Below are 18,773 nucleotides of genomic sequence, written 5' to 3'. Positions count from 1 at the left end.
AAAGAAAATTTAGGGGCGTGGGGGTGGCTCATTTGGTTGTCCGATTTCGGCTTTGGTCATGATACCCTGTTTGTGGGTTTGAGCCCCATGTCCGGCCATGTGGTGACAGCTCAGAGTCTGGAGCCTGCTTCAGATTCTGTGTCTCCTTCTCTCTCTGCCCCTCCCCTGCTCATGATCTGTCTCTCAAAAAATAAAATAAAACCTTAAAAAAAAAAAAATAGATCTGCCATTGTCTGTATAACTACAGAGACATTTAACCTCATGTTATTGTTCATTTTTTCTTGTGTCTCGGTTTTAATGTTGTGTTTGTGAACACAAGCAAGATGCTGCCCCTCTGTTTTCATGAATGGCACAATAGACGACAGTTAACCAAGTTTACATTCCATCATCAAGTGTGATTCTCCCATTAGTTCACTATTTATTTATTTATTTATTTATATTATTTTTTAAATTTTACATCCAAATTAGTTAGCATATAGTGCAACAATGGTTTCAGGAGTAGATTCCTTAATGCCCCTTACCCATTTAGCCCATGCCCCCTCCCACACCCTCTCCAGTAACCCTGTGTTCTCCATATTTATGAGTCTCTTATACTTTGTCCCCCTCCCTGTTTTTATATTACTTTTGCTTCCCTTCCCTTAGGTTCATCTGTTTTGTCTCTTAAAGTCCTCATATGAGTGAAGTCATATGTTATTTGTCTTTCTCTGACTAATTTCACTTAGCATAATGTCCTCCAGTTCCATCCACGTAGTTGCAAATGGCAAGATTTCATTCTTTTTGATTGCCGAGTACTACTCCATTGTGTGTGTGTGTGTGTGTGTGTGTGTGTGTGTGTGTGTGTGTGTGTGTGTGTGTGTATACCACATCTTTTTTATCCATTCATCCATCGATGGACATTTGGGCTCTTTCCATACTTCGGCCATTGTTGATAGTGCTGCTATAAAAATGGGGGTGCATGTGTCCCCTCGAAACAGCACACCTGTATCCCTTGGATAAATGCCTAGTAGTGCAATTGCTGGGTCATAGGGTAGTTCTCTTTTTAGTTTTTTGAGGAACCTCCATACTGTTTTCCAGAGTGGCTGCACCAGCTTGCATTGCCACCAACAATGCAAAAGAGATCCTCTTTCTCCGCATCCTCGCCAACATCTGTTGTCGCCTGAGTTCTTAATGTTAGCCATTAGTTAGCTTTCTGATGGGTCATTAATATCTTCAAATCCAGTAGTCTCATCATTACCCCTCAAAATCGTCAGTGAAAGGTTTGATCTTAAATGGAAGAGGCTGAATCCACTATCCTGCCTTGAATTCCATTTGTAATTATGGTGGAGCAAATAGATCCTGCATGTTTCTGAGTTTGGGAAATTCATTTTATCTTGGTTGAACTGGAGATTTTATTCTGGTAATTCAAGAGGATAACTGGGCAAAAGTTTGTTTTTCTCACAAGGAAGATCTTTTTGAAGAAGATCATGACTTTCAGAAGGTCCACTTGTGGAAAGTTGAGTTACTGGAATACTCTTTCGCTGAGATCTAAATTCCTCTGGCATTCACCTTCAACTTGCTCTGTGAACAGCCTCTCAGCCTTGTTACCATCAGCCGGCCCTGCCGCTCACTTATGCTTCTGCCTCATGTTGTTAATATGGGTATATTAAGGTGTTATGGAAGCAGAGTTTCTCAAACTTTGGTGTGCAGCTCAACACATGACAATCTTAACTAAAATGCAGATTCTGATTCTGTGGATCTGGAGTAGCCCCTGGGGTTCTGTATTCCTAAAAAGTTTGCACATGATGCTGGTGTTGCTAGTCACAGAGCATATTTTGAGTACCAAGGTACTAAATGACCATCATTTAAATATGATTATTTAGCTAAGTTGAACTCTGCCAACTAAAAATTAAAGAGGGCGAATTGACCACAGACAACATTCTTTATTCCTATTCCATAGATGGTTTCACTGCTCTTTGGAATGTGCCGCATTTACAGACTCAGTGTGATGCTCTTTTCCCTAGTGTGTACCTTGTAGGTAGACTTCAGGGAACATAACACTTGGTTACCTCATTCATCCTACCCAGAATTCTCATCTGAGATGCTTTTATTTACATGATTTCTCAAGTCTGGGGTGCTCTCCTTCACCTACCCAGCACTTCCCATCCTTCAAGACCCAGTTCAAATCCTAGCTTTAGAACAACTTTTCCAACTGCTCTAGCCTCCTCTATCTAATCCATCTTTTCTCTAAAATTTTACTGTCTTTAATAATCAGTATTTTACTTTTATATCTGTTGCTTTGCTTCCCTATTTAGATTTTAGACTTAAAAAAATTTTTTTTTAATGTTTATTTTTGAGAGAGACAGCACGAGCAGGGGAGGGGCACAAAGAGAGACACACAATCCTTGGCAAGCTTCAGGCTCTGAGCTGTCAGCACAGAGTCCAATGCCGGGCTTGAACCCATGAACTGTGAGATGATGACCTGAGCCAAAGTCAGATGCTCAACCGACTGAGCCATTCAGGTACTCCTAGATTTTAGACCTCTTAAAGATAGTTTATCTTGGATGTTGTACATCCCCTATATGACCTCTCCTCTTGCATATCTAAAACAATTTGGATATAGTGTCTCTGAATCTGTTAATCATTGCCTCTAAAAACTTGTCTCTCTTCCTTTGTTTGTCTCAATTAGTGTCAGAAGCCTAGTAGTCTTTGCCCAAGTACTGTTGATTTTTATTTCCAAAGCATTTCTTGAATCTTGTTTTTCTCTACCCCAAAATGTAAGCTTCCACCAACTTTCATGGACTCATCTAGGAGCCTGTGAACTGATCCCTCTGCATGCACACTGGTACCCCCCTTCCAATATTTTCTCACTGTCATTGTATAACTCAAGGCTAGCCGGGTCTGTTAGTGTCTCCAGAATTCTTCCATTGTGTTCTCCCTTTCTATTCTCCAGTTTGTTAACCATGTTTTATGGTCTCCATGGACGTTCCTCTCTGTCTTTCTGACCCAGTCTTCCCTTCCCACTTTGTCTAGTTTGTCTTTTCATCATTCAGAGCACAGATAAGGTTCTTTTACTTGGGAAAGTATTCCCTGATATTTTCTTGTAACCAGAGAGGTCTTGAGAGGGAAAAATAAAACAAAAAACCTTTAATGATAGCTCTTCGCTTTCAGCATAAAGCAAGATCCCACTTGGCCTGGCTTCTTTCCACATCTTTAAATCATTTATATATTATCAGTTTAATTTTTTTAATGTTTGTTTACTTTTGAGGTGGGGAGGGGCAGAGAGAGAGGGAAATACAGAATCTGAAACAAGTTCCAGGCTTGCTGTCAGCACAAAGCCCGACGCGGGGCTCAAACTTGGGAACCACAGATTATGACCTGAGCCAAAATTGAATGCTTAAGTTACTCAGCCACCTAGGTGCCCCATATATGTTACCGGTTTAGTCACTGATATCTGAGTTGATTGTTTTTGTTCTAGTTGACTTATATTAAAACAAACTAACAAAACCAAACAAGTAAAAATTACTTGTTAACAAAGCGGAAAAAGACATTGATCTGATCACCTTATGAAATAATAGGACTTAGCAGAGATGAAAATCAGTGTTAATAGGTTATTATGAATTTATTTTTAAATCTTTGTTTTGTTGTTGTTTTACTTTAAAAATAAGCACACATACGGTGAAATACAAAATTGTCTTTAGGGGTATTTTCGTGGCTCAGTTGGTTGAGTATCCAACTTGATTTTGGCTTTCTGTCTCTTTTTTTTTTAATTTTTTTTTTCAACGTTTTTTATTTATTTTTGGGACAGAGAGAGACAGAGCATGAACGGGGGAGGGGCAGAGAGAGAGGGAGACACAGAATCGGAAACAGGCTCCAGGCTCCGAGCCATCAGCCCAGAGCCTGACGCGGGGCTCGAACTCAAGGAGCGCGAGATCGTGACCTGGCTGAAGTCGGACACTTAACCGACTGCGCCACCCAGGCGCCCCAAGGCTTTCTGTCTCTTAAAAAAGGTTTGTATCAGTTAAAAATTAATAGGCTTTGCTTTATATCAATTTTAGGTTTACTGAAAAATTGAGCAGAAAATAGAGTTCTCATTTATTCCCCTCCTGTCCACAGTCTCCCCTGTTATTAAAGTGCATAGTTTACATTAGAGTTCATTCTTTGTGTTATGCAATTCTGATAAGTGCAGAATGTCTGTATCTACCATTACAACATTATACAGAAAGAACACTTTCGCTGCTCTGAAAATTCCATGTTTCCCTTATTCATTCATTGGGGTGTGCTACATCTCCAACTCCTGGCAACTAGTGATGATGATGATGATGATGATTATTTTTTACTGTCTCCGTGTTTTGCTTTTTCCAGAATGTCATGTAATTGGAATCAGACAATATGTAGCCTTTTCAGATTGACTTCTTGTCACTTACCAGTATGTATCTAAGGTTCCTCCCCGTCTTTGTAGTTTGACAGCTCATTTTTTTAAATTGTTGAATGAGTATTCCAGTATATGGATGTATCGCAGTTTATTTATCCATTTACTTATTGGAAGATATCTCTTGCTTCCAAGTTTCCATTTATGAATAAAGCTCCTATAATACTTATGTGCAGGTTTTGTTTGGATTTAGGTTTTCATCTCATTTTGGTAAATATCAAGGAGCAGGACTGCTGGATTATATGGTGAGAATATATTTAGTTTTCTGAGAAATACCATGCTACCACTTACCAAAGGAAAGCTAAAGTAGCTATATTAATGTGAAGTAGGTATATTAATTTGAGACAAAGCAGACTTTGGAGCAAGGAAAATTATGAAGGATCAAGAGAATTACATAATAATGAAAGGGTTAATTCTCTAAGAAGATCTAATAATCCTTGATGTGCACATGCCTAAAAACAGATGATAAGAATACATTACCACCAGCAGTGAGTGGGAATTCTGATTGCTCCACCTCCTTGCCAGTATTTGGTGTTGTCAGATCTGTAGTGGCATCTCACTGGTCTAATTTGTAGATCCCAAATGATAGTATGATATTGAACATCTCCTCTGCTTACCTGAGATCTGTATATCTTATTTGATGAGATATCTTCAGATCTTTTTTTTTTTTTTTAAGATTTTTTTATTTTTTAATTTGGAAGTTCTTTTTTAGTTTGTTTATTTATTTTGAAGAGAGACACAGACAATGTGAGTGGAGGAGGGCAGAGAGAGGGAGACAGAGAATCCCAAGCAGGCTCTGTAGTGTCAGCACAGAGCCCAAAATGGGTCTTGAACCCACAAACTGAGATCATGACCTGAGCTGAAACCAAGAGTCAGACACTCAACCACCTCAGCCGCCCAGGTGCCCTGAGGTGTTTTCAGATCTTTTGCTCATTTTTAAATTGGGTTGCCTTTTTTTTTTTTTTTTAGTTTGGGATATGACCTTTATTGAGCTTATCCACTGGAGTGGAAATATGTCTGTACGAAACCAAATGTTTGTTACTATAACTTCTGCATCACAATTAAAATCCAAACAGTTTTTTAAAAACAGTCAACTCAATCAAAACCCACTACTTCAGAATCAGTAGCTTCTTTGAAACCCCAGTGACACTTAAATATGGATGGTTAAGACTCGAATGCAGAAATTTGGTTGGTTGGAAAGCTAATTAAACTTCCAACTTGCTCAATACAAAAAGGCAAAATTGTGTTTTCACAGAGATACAGTCCACTGGAATCACCAACACTGGACAGCTATTAAGAGTATTTAGAGGGGCGCCTGGGTGGCTCAGTCGGTTAAGCGGCCGACTTCGGCTCAGGTCATGATCTCGCGGTCCGTGAGTTCAAGCCCCGCGTCAGGCTCTTTGCTGACAGCTCAGAGCCTGGAGCCTGTTTCAGATTCTGTGTCTCCCTCTCTCTGACCCTCCCCCGTTCATGTTCTGTCTCTCTCTGTCTCAAAAATAAACGTTAAAAAAAATTAAAAAAAAAAAAAAGTAGAGTCCTCAGATAAGAATATTTAGAATCCTGAGATAATAAGGAATCCAGGCATCCTTGAAACAGTCTTCTGTTGTCCTTTCTTCCCAATCAGAGATATGTGGATGTGTGGAATGACACCACCACCAGCAATTATAGCTTTGATGAGAGAATTCCTCATCTCCACGAATAACAAGTTGCAAGTGATGAGGGGTAATACACTTTACCTTCAAGTCTTTTGATGCATTTCCTGCCAGTTGAGGTACCACCTTTGTCTTGGCCTTTCCGGAATCCTTCCCAGCCTTACCATCTCAAATTCTGCTCAAGCTCAAACAAGGCAGAGAAAAGACTAGTCAGATAGCCAGGGAGATCCCACCTCCTACTTCATCGCACCACTATTCAAACTGCTGGGTTGCTTTCTTAATGTTGAGTTTGGGAGGGTTTTTTTTGTATATTTTGCATAACAGTGTTTTATCAGAAATGTATTCTGCAAGCGTTTTCTCCCAGTCTGTAGCTTGTGTTTTCATTCTTTTGTAGGTCTTTTGTAGAAGTTACTGGTTTTAGCAAAGTCTAGCTTAATAATTTTTTTCTTCATGGATTGTGCTTTTAGTGTTATGTCTAAAACATCGGTCAAACCCAAGGTCACCAAGATTTTCTCCTATTTTCTAGGAGTTTTATAGTTTTGCATGGTCCATTTTGCATTAATTTTTGGCAAAGGTATAAGGCCCCCCCCCTCTTTTGCATGTACATGCCCATTTGTTTCTGTACCATTTGTTGAAAAGACTCTTCTTCATTGAATTGCCTTTGCTCCTTTGTCAAAGTTTACTGGACTGTGGGTTTGTTTTGGACTCTCCTCTGTTGATGTGTTTTCATTACCACACTGTCTTGATTACTGTAGCTTTCTAGTGACTAATGAAGTTGTATAGTGTCAGTTCTCTGACTTTGTTTTTTAATATTGGGTTGGCTGTTCTGGGTGTTTTGCCTTTCTGTATAAACTATAGAATTGGCGTATTAATGTCTGCAAAATAACTTGATGATACTTTGATTGGCATTGCATTTAGTCTATATAGATCAAGATGGAAAGAACTGGCATCTTGACAACAGAAATCTTCCAATCCATATATGTGGAATATTTTTCCATTTGTCTTGTTCTTTGATTTCCTTAATCAAAGTTGTGTGACTTTGCTCATACAGGTCTTGTGCATTGATTGACATGTATTTCATTTTTTTTATTGCTAATGTAAATGATATGTGGAAGGTTTTGTGTTTTGTGGGATTTTTTGTTTTTGTTTTTGTTTTGTCTCGTCCTTTGGATTTTCTACACAGCAGTGTCATCCACATAAAGACAGTTGTTTCTTCCTAATCTGTATGTGTTTTATTTCTTTCCTTAATTGCATTAGCTAGGACTGCCAGTACAATGTTAAATAGGAATGATGCGCGGGGACATCCTTGCCTTGTCCCTTATGGGAAAGCATCTAGTTTATCACAGTTAAAAATGTTAGCTGTAGGTTTTTTGTTGTTCTTTATCAAGTTAAGGAAGTTTCCCTATATTCCTAGTATGCTAGTGGTGTTTTTCATGAATGGTGTTGGGTTTTTTCCACTACTTTTCCTGCATCTATTGATGTCATATGATTTTTTTTTTCTTTAGACTGTAATGTGATGGGTTACATTGATTGGTTTTTTTAAAATGTTGAACCAGTCTTGCATACCTGTAATAAATCACATTTGGTTGTAATATATAATCTTCTTATTGAGTGTTGGATATACCTCCCTAATACTTTGTTGAGGATTTTTGCATCTACATTCATAAGCGATGTTGATCTATAGTTTTCTCGTAATGTTTTGATTGGGAGAATTTACCAGTGAACCTGTCTGGACTTGGTATTTTCTAATTTGGAAGGTTACTGATTATAAATTCAACTTCTTGAGTACGTAATAGGCCTATTCTGATTATCTGTTGTTGGGTGTGAATTTTATTAGAGTGTATCTTTTAAGGAATTCATCCATTTCACCTAGGTTGTTGAATTTTGTGGGCATAGAGATCTTCTTAATATTCCTTTTAAAGTTCATGGCAGCAGTAGTTATGTCCATTTTTCTAGTAACTGTTTTCTTTTTCTTTGCTAACCTTGATAAAGGTTTATCAACTTTATTGATGTTTTCAAAGAACCAGAGTTTTTTTGTTCATTGTTCTCTATTGATTTCCCCGTTTTAATTTCACTGATTTAAACTCTAAATTTTATTCGTATGTACTCTTAAAATTATAATTTGCTTTTTTGGTTTTCTAAGGTGAAGGCTTAGATTATTGGATTTAGACTTTTGTAATATATGCATTCGGTGCTATAAACTTTCCTCTAAGCACCTTTAATGCATCCCAGAATTTTTGATAAATTGTTTTCATTTAGTTAAAAGTATTTTAAAATTTCTCTTGACTTTCTTTGATCCAGCTACTGTTTAAAATTATGTTCTTTGGGGCGCCTGGGTGGCTCAGTTGGTTAAGCGTCCGACTTCGGCTCAGGTCATGATCTCACGGTCCGTGAGTTCGAGCCCCGCGTCAGGCTCTGTGCTGGCAGCTCAGAGCCTGGAGCCTGCTTCGGATTCTGTGTCTCCTTCTCTCTCTGACCCTCACCCGTTTATGCTCTGTCTCTCTGTCTCAAAAATAAATAAACATTAAAAAAAAATACATGTTCTTTAATTTCCAGGTATTTTAGGGATTTCCAGCAATATTTCTGTTAGTAATTTCTAGTTTAATTTCATTTTAGTCTGAGAGCATACTTCATGTGACTTCTTTCAAATTTGTTACGGTGTGTTTTAGGCCCAGAATGTGATCTGTCTTGGTAAATGTTCCATGTGAGCTCAAGAAGAATATGTTGGATGAAGTAGTTAATAGATGTCAATTATGTCCAGTTGATTCATGGTGCTGTTGAGTTCACCTATATCCTTACTGATTTTCTGACTGTTGGCTCTGTCCTTATTGATAAAGGGGTCTTGAAGTCTCCAAGTATCATAGCCTTGTAGTTCTATCCGATCTCCTTTTTCTGATAATTTTCCTTGCTCCAAGGTCTGCTTTGTCGAAAGTAGTATAACTACTGCAACTTTCTTTTGATTAGTGTTAGCATGGTATGTTTTTATCACCTTAACCTATCTGTGTGTGTATTTAAAGTGAGTTTCTTCTATACAACATATAGTTGGATCTTGTTTTTATATTCACCTGACAGTGTCTTTTAATTGGTGTATTTTAAACATCGATGTTTAAAATGATTATTGATAACAGTTGGAGTAATATCTCTCCTGTTACTATTTTCTGTTTATTGCCATGTTGTTTTTTTCTTTTATCCATCTTCCGCTCTTTGAGCATTCTGGTATTAATTAAGCATCTTATATTCTGGTTTTTTATCAATTAGTATATCCTCAATTTAGCATATCTGTGATACTTTTTTAAACTTTTTTTAGTGCTTGCATTCAATTTTGGGATATACATTTGCAATACTAACCAAGCTTTCTTTCAAATAGTGCTGTTGCACTTCATATTGTAGCACAGGTTCCTGGTAACAAGGTGTTCCCAGTTCTTCCCTCCTGTCCCTTTTAACATTTCTGTCGTTTTTTTTTTTTTTTTTTTTTAATTTATCTTATTAATGCATAAGATGTAATTGCTGGATATATTATGGCTACTATTTTGAGCAAACTATTATCTGTTAGTTGCCTGGAGCCTGCTTTGGATTCTGTGTGTGTGTCTCTCTCTGTCCTTCTGCTCACACTCTCTCAAAATAAATAAAAATTGAAAAAAAAAAGAGAGTTGGGTGCTTAACCAACTGAGCTACCTAGGTACCCCAAACATATTTTTTCATTTTATTTCCTTTTGATTCTTAGTATTTCCAACTCTCTGCTTACATTTCATATGTTCATTCTTGAATGTTGTCTGCCTTTCCATTAGTTCCCTTAGCATATCAGTTATAGTTTCAATTCCCAGTCTGATAGTTCCCATATCCCTGCTATACCTGCATATGGTCTTGATGCTTGCTCTATCTCTTCAAACTGTACTTCTAATATGCCCTGTAATTTTGTTCTTCTAAATTTTTTAAATGTTTGTTAATTTTTGAGAGAGAGAGAGAGTCAGGTGAGGAGCAGAGAGATGGGGAGAGACAGAATCTGAAGCAGGCTCCACATTCTGAGCTGTTTACACAGAGCCCGACGCGGGGCTTGAACCCACAAACCGTGAGATTGTGATCTGAGCCAAAGTCAGACACTTAATTGACTGAGCCACCCAGGTGCTCCTTCCCTAGTTAGTTCTTAAATAAAAACCTAAGGTATGAAATTTTTTTGGTTTTATTCTCCTTTTACACGGGAGGTCTGCTGATGCAACGGTAAGGAATTAGGGGAAGTGCTAATCACAGACTTATGAATACTTTTTAACCTGTCTGTACCCTGGGACTATTACTTTCACAAGTGCTTCTCAGTATCCCACTTCTCAACCCCCACTCCTTAGTGAGACAGGAGTTGAGCATTTCTCTTCCCTAGGTCATTTAGGGTCTGGTGAAACCCTAGTACATAAGGCTATGGTAAAATAGTTTTTCTTGAGGACAGGCCTTGTTAAGATGGAATGATCCCTGAGCATATTGCAGAATGGCCACACTACTCATTCTCTGCCAGAAACACAAGGGTTTTGGCCAGTCTTCATTTAGAATCTGGTAGATCTCAGGGAGATAAAACAAAGAAAGTGTAGGGGCACCTGGGTGGTTCGGTCAGTTAAGTATTCAACTTCAGCTCAGGTCATGATCTCCCCATTCCCAAGTTCAGCCCCCTTCTCCCTCCCCCCCCCCCCATCTGAGTCTGCTTCGGGTTCTGTGTCTCCGTCTGTCTGTGCCCCTCCCCTGCTCATGCTCTGTCTCTGTCTCTCTCAAAATTAAAATAAACATTTTAAAAAATTAAAGTTTATGTTTTTGTTTTTGTTTTTGTTTTTTTAAAGTAATCTCTACACCTAACATGGGGCTCAAATCCATAACCCTGAGATCAGGAGTCACACGCTCCTCCAATGAGTCAGCCAGATGCCTCCAAGCCTAATTTTAGTTCTTGTAGTAACTTTAGTTACTGTGCTAAGTGATGCCAAGAAGGCCCAGGCAGATAAAGGGAATGAAGAAGAGGAAGGGCAAAACAGGCACAATGGAGAATGAGAGAGGGCCTGTGCTAGTCCTGGAAATTGAAGTTAGGATTTTCTTCTGCTGTCCACTACCAGTGTAACTCTGCACAGTAGTCAGTCTTTGTGGAGTGAGTAGTCTAGAAAGCTGTGTAGCCTGAGGCTCTGCAGTTGTAAATGGGATCAATTCCTTGATTGCTCTTTCTCCTTCATCATTGTTTAGATATACAACCAGTTTCTGTACATTGATTTTATATCCTGCGACTTTGCTGAATTCATGTATTGGTTCTAGCAGGTTTTGGGTGGACTCTTCTGGGTTTTCCACATAGAGTATCATGTCTTCTGCGAAGTGTGAAAGTTTGACTTCCTCCTTGATGATTTGGATGCCTTTTATTTCTTTGTGTTGCCTGATTGCTGAGACTAAGACTTCCAATACTATGTTGAATAACAGTGGCGAGTGTGGACATCCCTGTGGTGTAGCTGACCTTAGGGGAAAGTTCTGTTTTTCCCCCATTGAGGATGATACTAGTGGTGGGTCTTTTGTATATGGCTTTTATGATCTGGAGGTATGATCCTTCTATCCCTACTTTATCAGCAGTTTTTGTCAAGAAAGCTTGCTGGGTTTTATCAAATGCTCACTCTCTATTGAGAGGATCATATGGTTCTTACCCTTTTTTAAAATTAATGTGGTGTATCACATTGATGTGCAGATACTGAACCAGCCCTACATTCCAGGAATAGATCCCACTTGATCGTGGTGCATAATTCTTTTAGTGTATTATTGGATCTGTTTTGCTAGTGTCTTGTTGAGAATTTTTGCATCCATGTTCATCAGGGAAGTTAGTCTGTATTTCCCCTTTTTAGTGAGGTCTTGGTCTGCATTTGAAATCAAGTTAATGCTGGCCTCGTAGAAATGAGTTTGGAAGCTTTCCTTCCATTTCTGTTTTTTGGAACAGCTTCAAAAGAATAGGTGTTAATTCCTCTTTAAATTTTTGGTAGAATTCCTCTGGGAAGCCATCTGGCCCTGAACTCTTGTTTGGAGATTTACTGATTCAGTTTCTTTACTGGTTATGGGTCTGTTCAAATTTTGTTTCTTCCTGTTTCAGTTTTGGTAGTTCATATGTTTCTAGGAATTTGTCCATTTCTTCTAGATTGCCCAATTTTTTGGCATATATTTGCTCATGATATTCTCTTACTATCATTTGTATTTCTGCAGTATTGTTTGTGATCTCTCCTCTTTCATTCGTGATTTTATTTATTGAGGTCCTTTCCTTTTTCTGTTGGATCAAACTGGGTAGGGTTTTATCAATTTTGTTAATTCTTTCAAAGAATCAGCTCCTGGTTTCATTGATGTGTTCTACTGGTTTTTGTTTGTTTTTGTTTTTGATATTGTTGATTTCTGCTCTAATCTTTATTACTTCTCTTTCTCTGCTCATTTTTTGGCTTTATTTGCTCTTCTTTTTCCAGTTTTTTTTTACGTGTAAGGTTAGTTTGTGTATTTGAGACCTTTATTTCTTCTTTAGGAAGGCCTGGATTGCTATATACTTCCCTCTTAATGCCCACCTTTGCTGCATCCAAGAGGTTTTGGGCTGTCATGTTTTCATTTTCACTGGCTTCCATGTACTTTTTAATTAGCACTTTAATTTATTGGGTAACCCATTCATTCTTTAGTAGGATGTTCTTTAATCTTCAAGTATTCATGGTTTTTCCAAATTTTTTCTAGTGGTTAATTTCGAGTTTCACAGTGTTGTGGTCTGAAAATATGTAAGGTATGATCTTGATTTTTTTGTACTTGTTGAGGCTGATTTTTGTACCAGTATGTGATCTATTCTGGAGAATGTTCCATGTGTACTCAAAAAATGTGTATTCTGCTTTAGGATGAAATGCTCTGAATATATCTCTTAAGTCCATCTGGTCCCGTGTGTCATTCAAAGCCATTGTTTCTTTGTTGACTTTTTGCTTAGATGATATGTCCATTGTTGTAAGTGAAGTGTTGAAGTCCCCTATTGTTATTGTATTATTATCAATGAGTTTCTTTATTTTTATTTTATTAAAAACATTTTTTTTTAATGTTTGTTATTGAGAGACAAAGAGACACAGAGCGTGAGCAGGGAAGGGGGAGAGAGAGGGGGAGACACAGAATCCGAAGCAGGCTCCAGGTTCTCAGCTGTCAGCACAGAGCCCGACGCGGAGCTCGAACTCATGATCCGTAACATTATGACCCGAGCTGAAGTCAGTTGCCCAACGAACTGAGCCACCCAGGCGCCCCACAATGAGTTTATTTATGTTTGTGATTAATTGATTTATATATTTGGGTGCTTTGGCGTTGGGGGCATAAATATTTACAATTATTAGATATTTTTGGTGGATAGGCCCCTTATGATATAATGCCCTTCTTAATCTCTTGTTACAGTCTTTATTTAAAAATCTAGTTTGTCTGATGTAAATATGCCTATACCAGCTTTCTTTTGACAACCATTAGCATGATAGCTGGGTCTCTATGCACTTACTTTTAATCTACAGGTCTAAAATGAGTCTCTTTTAAACAGCTTGTTTTGTTATCCATTTTGATACCCTGTGTCTTTTCAGTGGAGCATTTATTTAGTCCATTGACATTTAGGGTGAGTACTGAAAAATACGAATTTAGCACCATTGTGTTGCCTGTTGAGTTGGTGTTTCTGATGATGTTCTCTGGTGCTTTCTAGTCTTTGTTGCTTTTGGTCTTTTTTTGACTCAAAGCGTCCCCCTTAAAATTTCTTCTAGAGCTGGTTTAGTGGTCACAAATTCCTTTAGTTTTCATTTGGGAAACTTTTGCTCTCTCTGTTTTGAATGACAGTCTTGCTGGATTAAGAATTCTTGGCTGCGTATTTTTCCGATTCAGCACGTTGAATACATCCTGCCACTCCTGTTTTTGTCCTGCCAAGTTTCTGTGGATAGGTCTGCTGTGAACCTGATCTGTCTTCTTTATAGTTTAAGGACTTTTTTTTCCCTTGCTGCTTTCATAATTCTTTCTTTGTCTGTGTTTTTTGGAAATTTGACTATGATATGCCTTGTTGATTGTCATTTTTTGTTGAATCTAGTGGGAGTTCTATGTACTTCTTGGATTTTGACATCTGTGTCCTTCTCCAGATTAGGAAAGTTTTCCGGTATAATTTGCTCACATAAACCTTCTGCCCCTTTTTCTCTCTCTTCATCTTCTGGGACCCCTATGGTTCAGATGTTACTCCTTTTTAATGAGTCACTGAGTTCTCTAATTCTTACATTGTGCTATCAAAAGTTAATTTGGGAATGTTCCAAACTGGGAGGAGGAGCAGAGTGGCAAGGAGATTTGGGGAAATTAGTAAATAATATTGCCAGGGGTTGATAACTAACTACTGTGTATATTAGCAATGAAAAACATTTTTTTAATTTATTTTTGAGCGAGAGAGAGCGAGCAAGTGGGAGATGGACAGAAAGAGCATGAGGCAGAAGATTCCAAGCAGGCTCTGTGCTGACCGCAGAGTGTGATTCAGGGCTCAAACTCACTAACTGCAAAATCAGGAAGGACCTGAGCCAAAATTGGACGCTTAACTGACTGAGCCATCCATGTGACTCCCCAACTCCCATTTTTTTTTTTTTTTTTTTATAAAAACAGAGAAAGCTATGACATAGGTGGGGAAAAATTTTGTAAGGCTATAAGCCTAGGTGGATAGATAGTATGGAGTCCCAGGAAATACAACAGGAATAATACTGAGAGCAGTATTGAAAAGCTGATTGAGGCCATGGTCTTGAGTAGTAACACATCTTGGGGCATGGAGATGAGTTATGAAAAGCTGAGAGCTTTTTTCAGAGAGTTTTTTCAGTTATGAAAAACTGAGAGCAGTTTGAAAAGCTGATTGAGGCCGTGGTCTTGAGTAGTAACACATCTTGGGGCATGGAGATGAGTTATGAAAAGCATTTAGTCCCTTTCGTTCCATCTGTGTTTCAATATTCCAGGGTTGTAAGATGATAAGAGAGGGAGTTAAAAGCAAATGTTTATAGGCTATTATAATCAGATTTCTTTATAATAAAACTTTCTTGTTCCACAGCTGTTGGATAAGCACAAGAATACAGAAAGCATGGTTGAGCTTCTGGACTTGTATCAAATGGAGGATGAAGCGTATAGCAGCCTTGCAGAAGCCACAACTGAACTATATCAGTATTTACTACAGCCGTTCCGAGACATGAGAGAACTTGCCATGCTACGGAGACAGCAGATAAAGGTATTTTTTTTTTTAACCTACACAGTAGCCTGCCTGTTTTATAGTCTCAGCCTGGCTGGCCATCCATCTTAATTATAAGAGGAGCTTTTTAAAAGTACTGATACTTTTAAAAAGGTCCTTCCTCCCCAGAGATTCTATTTTGCTAGGTCGAGGTTCTATACAGCCTGAGCACCTCATTTTAAAGAATCTCAGAGGCAATTCTGTTAAGTACCCGGGGATGAGAAGAGTCTAGAAAGTAAAGTTGTAGATACATTGAGAAATCCCCATCTTCCTCCCATTTTCTTGTACTTTTTTTCTCCTTCTATTCCTCCTGTTGAATGCTTTGGGAACTGTGTAGCCTTAAGCTTCCTTACCAGAAGTTTTGGGAACAGTTTTTCTGGGAAGATGTTAGTTAGTTAGTTAGTTTAGTTAGTTAGTTACTTAGTTACTTTTTATTTATTTTGAGAGAGAGAGAAGATGCTTGAACTCACGAGCCATGAGATCATGACCTGAGCCAAAGTCAGACGCTTAACCAACTGCACCACTCAGCGCCCCTAATTTCTTGAAAAAAAAAATTTTTTTTAAATATGTATTTATTTTGAGAGAGACAGAATGAGTGGGGGAGAGGGAGAGAGAGAATCCAAGCAGGCTCTGCACTGCCAGCATGGAGCCCGATGGTAGGGTTTGAACTCATGAACTGCGAGATCATGACCTGAGCCAAAACCAAGAATTGGATGCTTAACCCACTGAGCCACCTAGGGACCTCTGTTACCTGATTTCAAAGCTTAGTAAAAAGCTAGAGAATTCCAAATTTTAAAAAATTGTTTTTAAAAATTAAAAAGCTAGAGAATTCCAGACATTGTAGTATTGGCTTAGGATAGAAATGTAAATCAAATGAATAGACTAGAACCCAGAAATAGATGCATGGTTATATAGTAAGTTAGTTTTCCATCAGGTTAAGAAAGCAATTTGGGAGTAACCATTTCCAACAAATGGTTACTAGAAGAACTGTATACCCATATATAAAAATCGATCTCAATCTTTATATCCTATACAAAAATTAATTTGAAAGCCATCTTAGACCTAAGCATAAAATCTCATGTTCTAAAACTTATATAAGAAAACAGAAGAAAGTTTTCACAATTTGGAGGAAGGAAAGGTAAAAGTTCATGTAGACAGGATTTAGAAACCTTGAACCGTAAACTAAAAATTGATAGGTTGGAATTCACCAAAATTAAAGACTTCTACTTTTTGAAAGATTGTTAAGAAAATGAAAAGACAAGCCACAGACTGGGAGAAATATTTAAAGAACACTTAAAGACAGCACCTGCATGGCTCAGTCAGTTAAGTGTCTGACTCTCTGATTTTGGCTCAGGGTCATGATCTCCCAGGTTCCTGAGTTCCATCTCCTCATCAGGCTCTCTACTGTCAGTGCAGAGCCTGCTTGGGAGTGTCTCTTTCCCCACCCTCCTATCCCTCCTCCACTTGTGCTGTGTTTCTCTCTCAAAATAAATAGACTTAAAGACTTGATTTACTTATCTAGTTACTTATTGAAAGCCATAATGAGATACACACCTATTAGAATAAATACAGTTAAAAATTCTGGGGTGTCTGGATGACTGAGTGATTTTGGCTCAGGTCATGGTCTCACAGTTCATGATATTGAGCCCCGTGTTGGGCTCTGCTGTCAGTACAGAGCCGGCTTGGAATTTTCTCTTGGCTCTATGTGCCCTACCCCCTGCAGGGGGAGAGGGGGCGCTCTCTCTCTCTCTCTCTCTCTCTCTCTCTCTCTCTCTCTCAATATTAACATTTTAATAAGCTCTGGCACTTGAAAGGGCTGGTGAGGTGTAGAGTAACTGGAATTCTTAGATTGCTAGCACATTTTATATTGGTAAAATTACTTTGGAAAACAGTTTGGCTGTTTCTTCAAAGTTAAATGTATACATACCTTACAACTCAGCTGTTCAAATCCTAGTTATTTATACAAGAGAAATGAAAACCTCTGTTCACAAAAAAGGCCTATACACTAATACTCATGCCACCTTCACAGCCTCTAAGGAACAAGTCCAGATAACCATCAACAGGTGAATGGATAAGCAAAATGTGGTATTTCCATATGAGAGAATAATACTCAGCAACGCAAAGGAATTAACTATCGATAGGCACAACAACATGGATAAACCTCACATCTTGCTAAGTCAAAGAAGCCAAATACAAAGGAGTATATACTGGTGTGAAGGGATGGATGGCAAAGGGGCGTGGGCAATCTTTTGGAGGTGATAGAAATGTTCTTTATCTCAATTGTGGTGGTTGTTTCTTGGGTGTACAGAGAATGCATAAAATAGTTGACAAAATGATACTGAACAAAAGACACAGTGTGAACTGTATGAATCTATTTATGTGAAATTCTGGACATGATAGTTCTGATCTACATCAACAGAAAGCTTAACATTTGTTGCCTGGGAGTGGAGCGGTGGAGATTGACTGAGAGGGAACAGGTATAACAGCATCCTTAGGGTGATTGATAGGTCTAAATTTTGATTGTAATGGTTCCATGGATATTTAAACTTGTGAAATTTCATCAAAATTTATACTTAAAAATCGGGAACATTTTGTTACACATAAATTATAACTTAAGGTGATTTTTTTCTTTTAAATAGGAAAATGAGCACCGTGTAAAAGTTGATGTAGAGGCACACAAACTGGAGTGATCAAAACTACCTAAAGATATAATGAAAGATTATATAGAGAACTTAACCCCTGAAGATTAAATAAGAATTCAGCAGGAAGGGGATATATATGTATGCAGTGGAGATTGGAATAGAGATTATTCCAGATAAAGATAAAAACAGAAATGGTACAGTGAATAGGCATGTGTTTATGGTTTTAGTCGAAATGAATTGTTGAGGAAATTACCAAGGCTTCACTATCACCTGGCATCATTGGTGGATGCCAGTAAATAGCGTAGCTGAGATTGAAACACATGTGTGTTTGACTGCAAAGCTTGCTGTTTTAGTTATACCACAGGGTGTAAATTGTTTGCTATGTCATGGGTCTAAGGGTTTGCAGGAAGTTAGAGGAAAGTTGGTCAGGGGCTAGAACACTAAAGGATCCTGTGGAGTTTGACCTTTGCTCTCTAGATTATTTATTAATATTTTTTAAATAAATATTTCTGAGAGCGTGCACAAACAGGAGAAGGGCAGAGGGAAGAGGACACAGGATCCAAAGTGGGCTCTGTGCTGACAGCAGAGATCTCGGTGTGAGGCTTGAACTCACAAACCGTGAGATCACCACCTGAGCTGAAGTCACTTGCTTAACCTGACTGACCCACCCAGGTGCCCCCCTAGATTCTTTAGAAAGAAGGTAATTTCCAGTGCTTTCATTGACTTACATATTAAAGTGTGATAGAAAAGTTAACTTGGCACCCTGAGTATATAATGTGTTTATATGTTTTTGTTTAAAATTATAATAGTTATGTATTATATTAAATATACTGTAATATAGT

The 18,773-nt window shown here is 38.2% G+C and overlaps 1 protein-coding gene across 1 annotated transcript in view; it reads left to right on the top strand.

The window, feature by feature from the left end:
- JMY (junction mediating and regulatory protein, p53 cofactor) overlaps positions 1–18,773 on the top strand; it is a 100,283-nt gene that overhangs the window by 25,395 nt on the left and 56,115 nt on the right. Inside the window, exon 2 of the mRNA XM_053907251.1 lies at positions 15,116–15,289. Within this exon, the coding sequence (XP_053763226.1) occupies positions 15,116–15,289 (174 nt within the window). The remainder of the gene's footprint in view (positions 1–15,115; positions 15,290–18,773) is intronic.

This window comes from Panthera pardus, unplaced genomic scaffold (genome assembly GCF_024362965.1).
Source record: "Panthera pardus isolate Hobbes unplaced genomic scaffold, ASM2436296v1 HiC_scaffold_2, whole genome shotgun sequence".
In the NCBI taxonomy this organism is placed as follows: domain Eukaryota; kingdom Metazoa; phylum Chordata; class Mammalia; order Carnivora; family Felidae; genus Panthera; species Panthera pardus.
The sequence above is the reverse complement of the archived record's forward strand: the minus strand, read 5'-3'. Positions and strand labels throughout refer to the sequence as shown.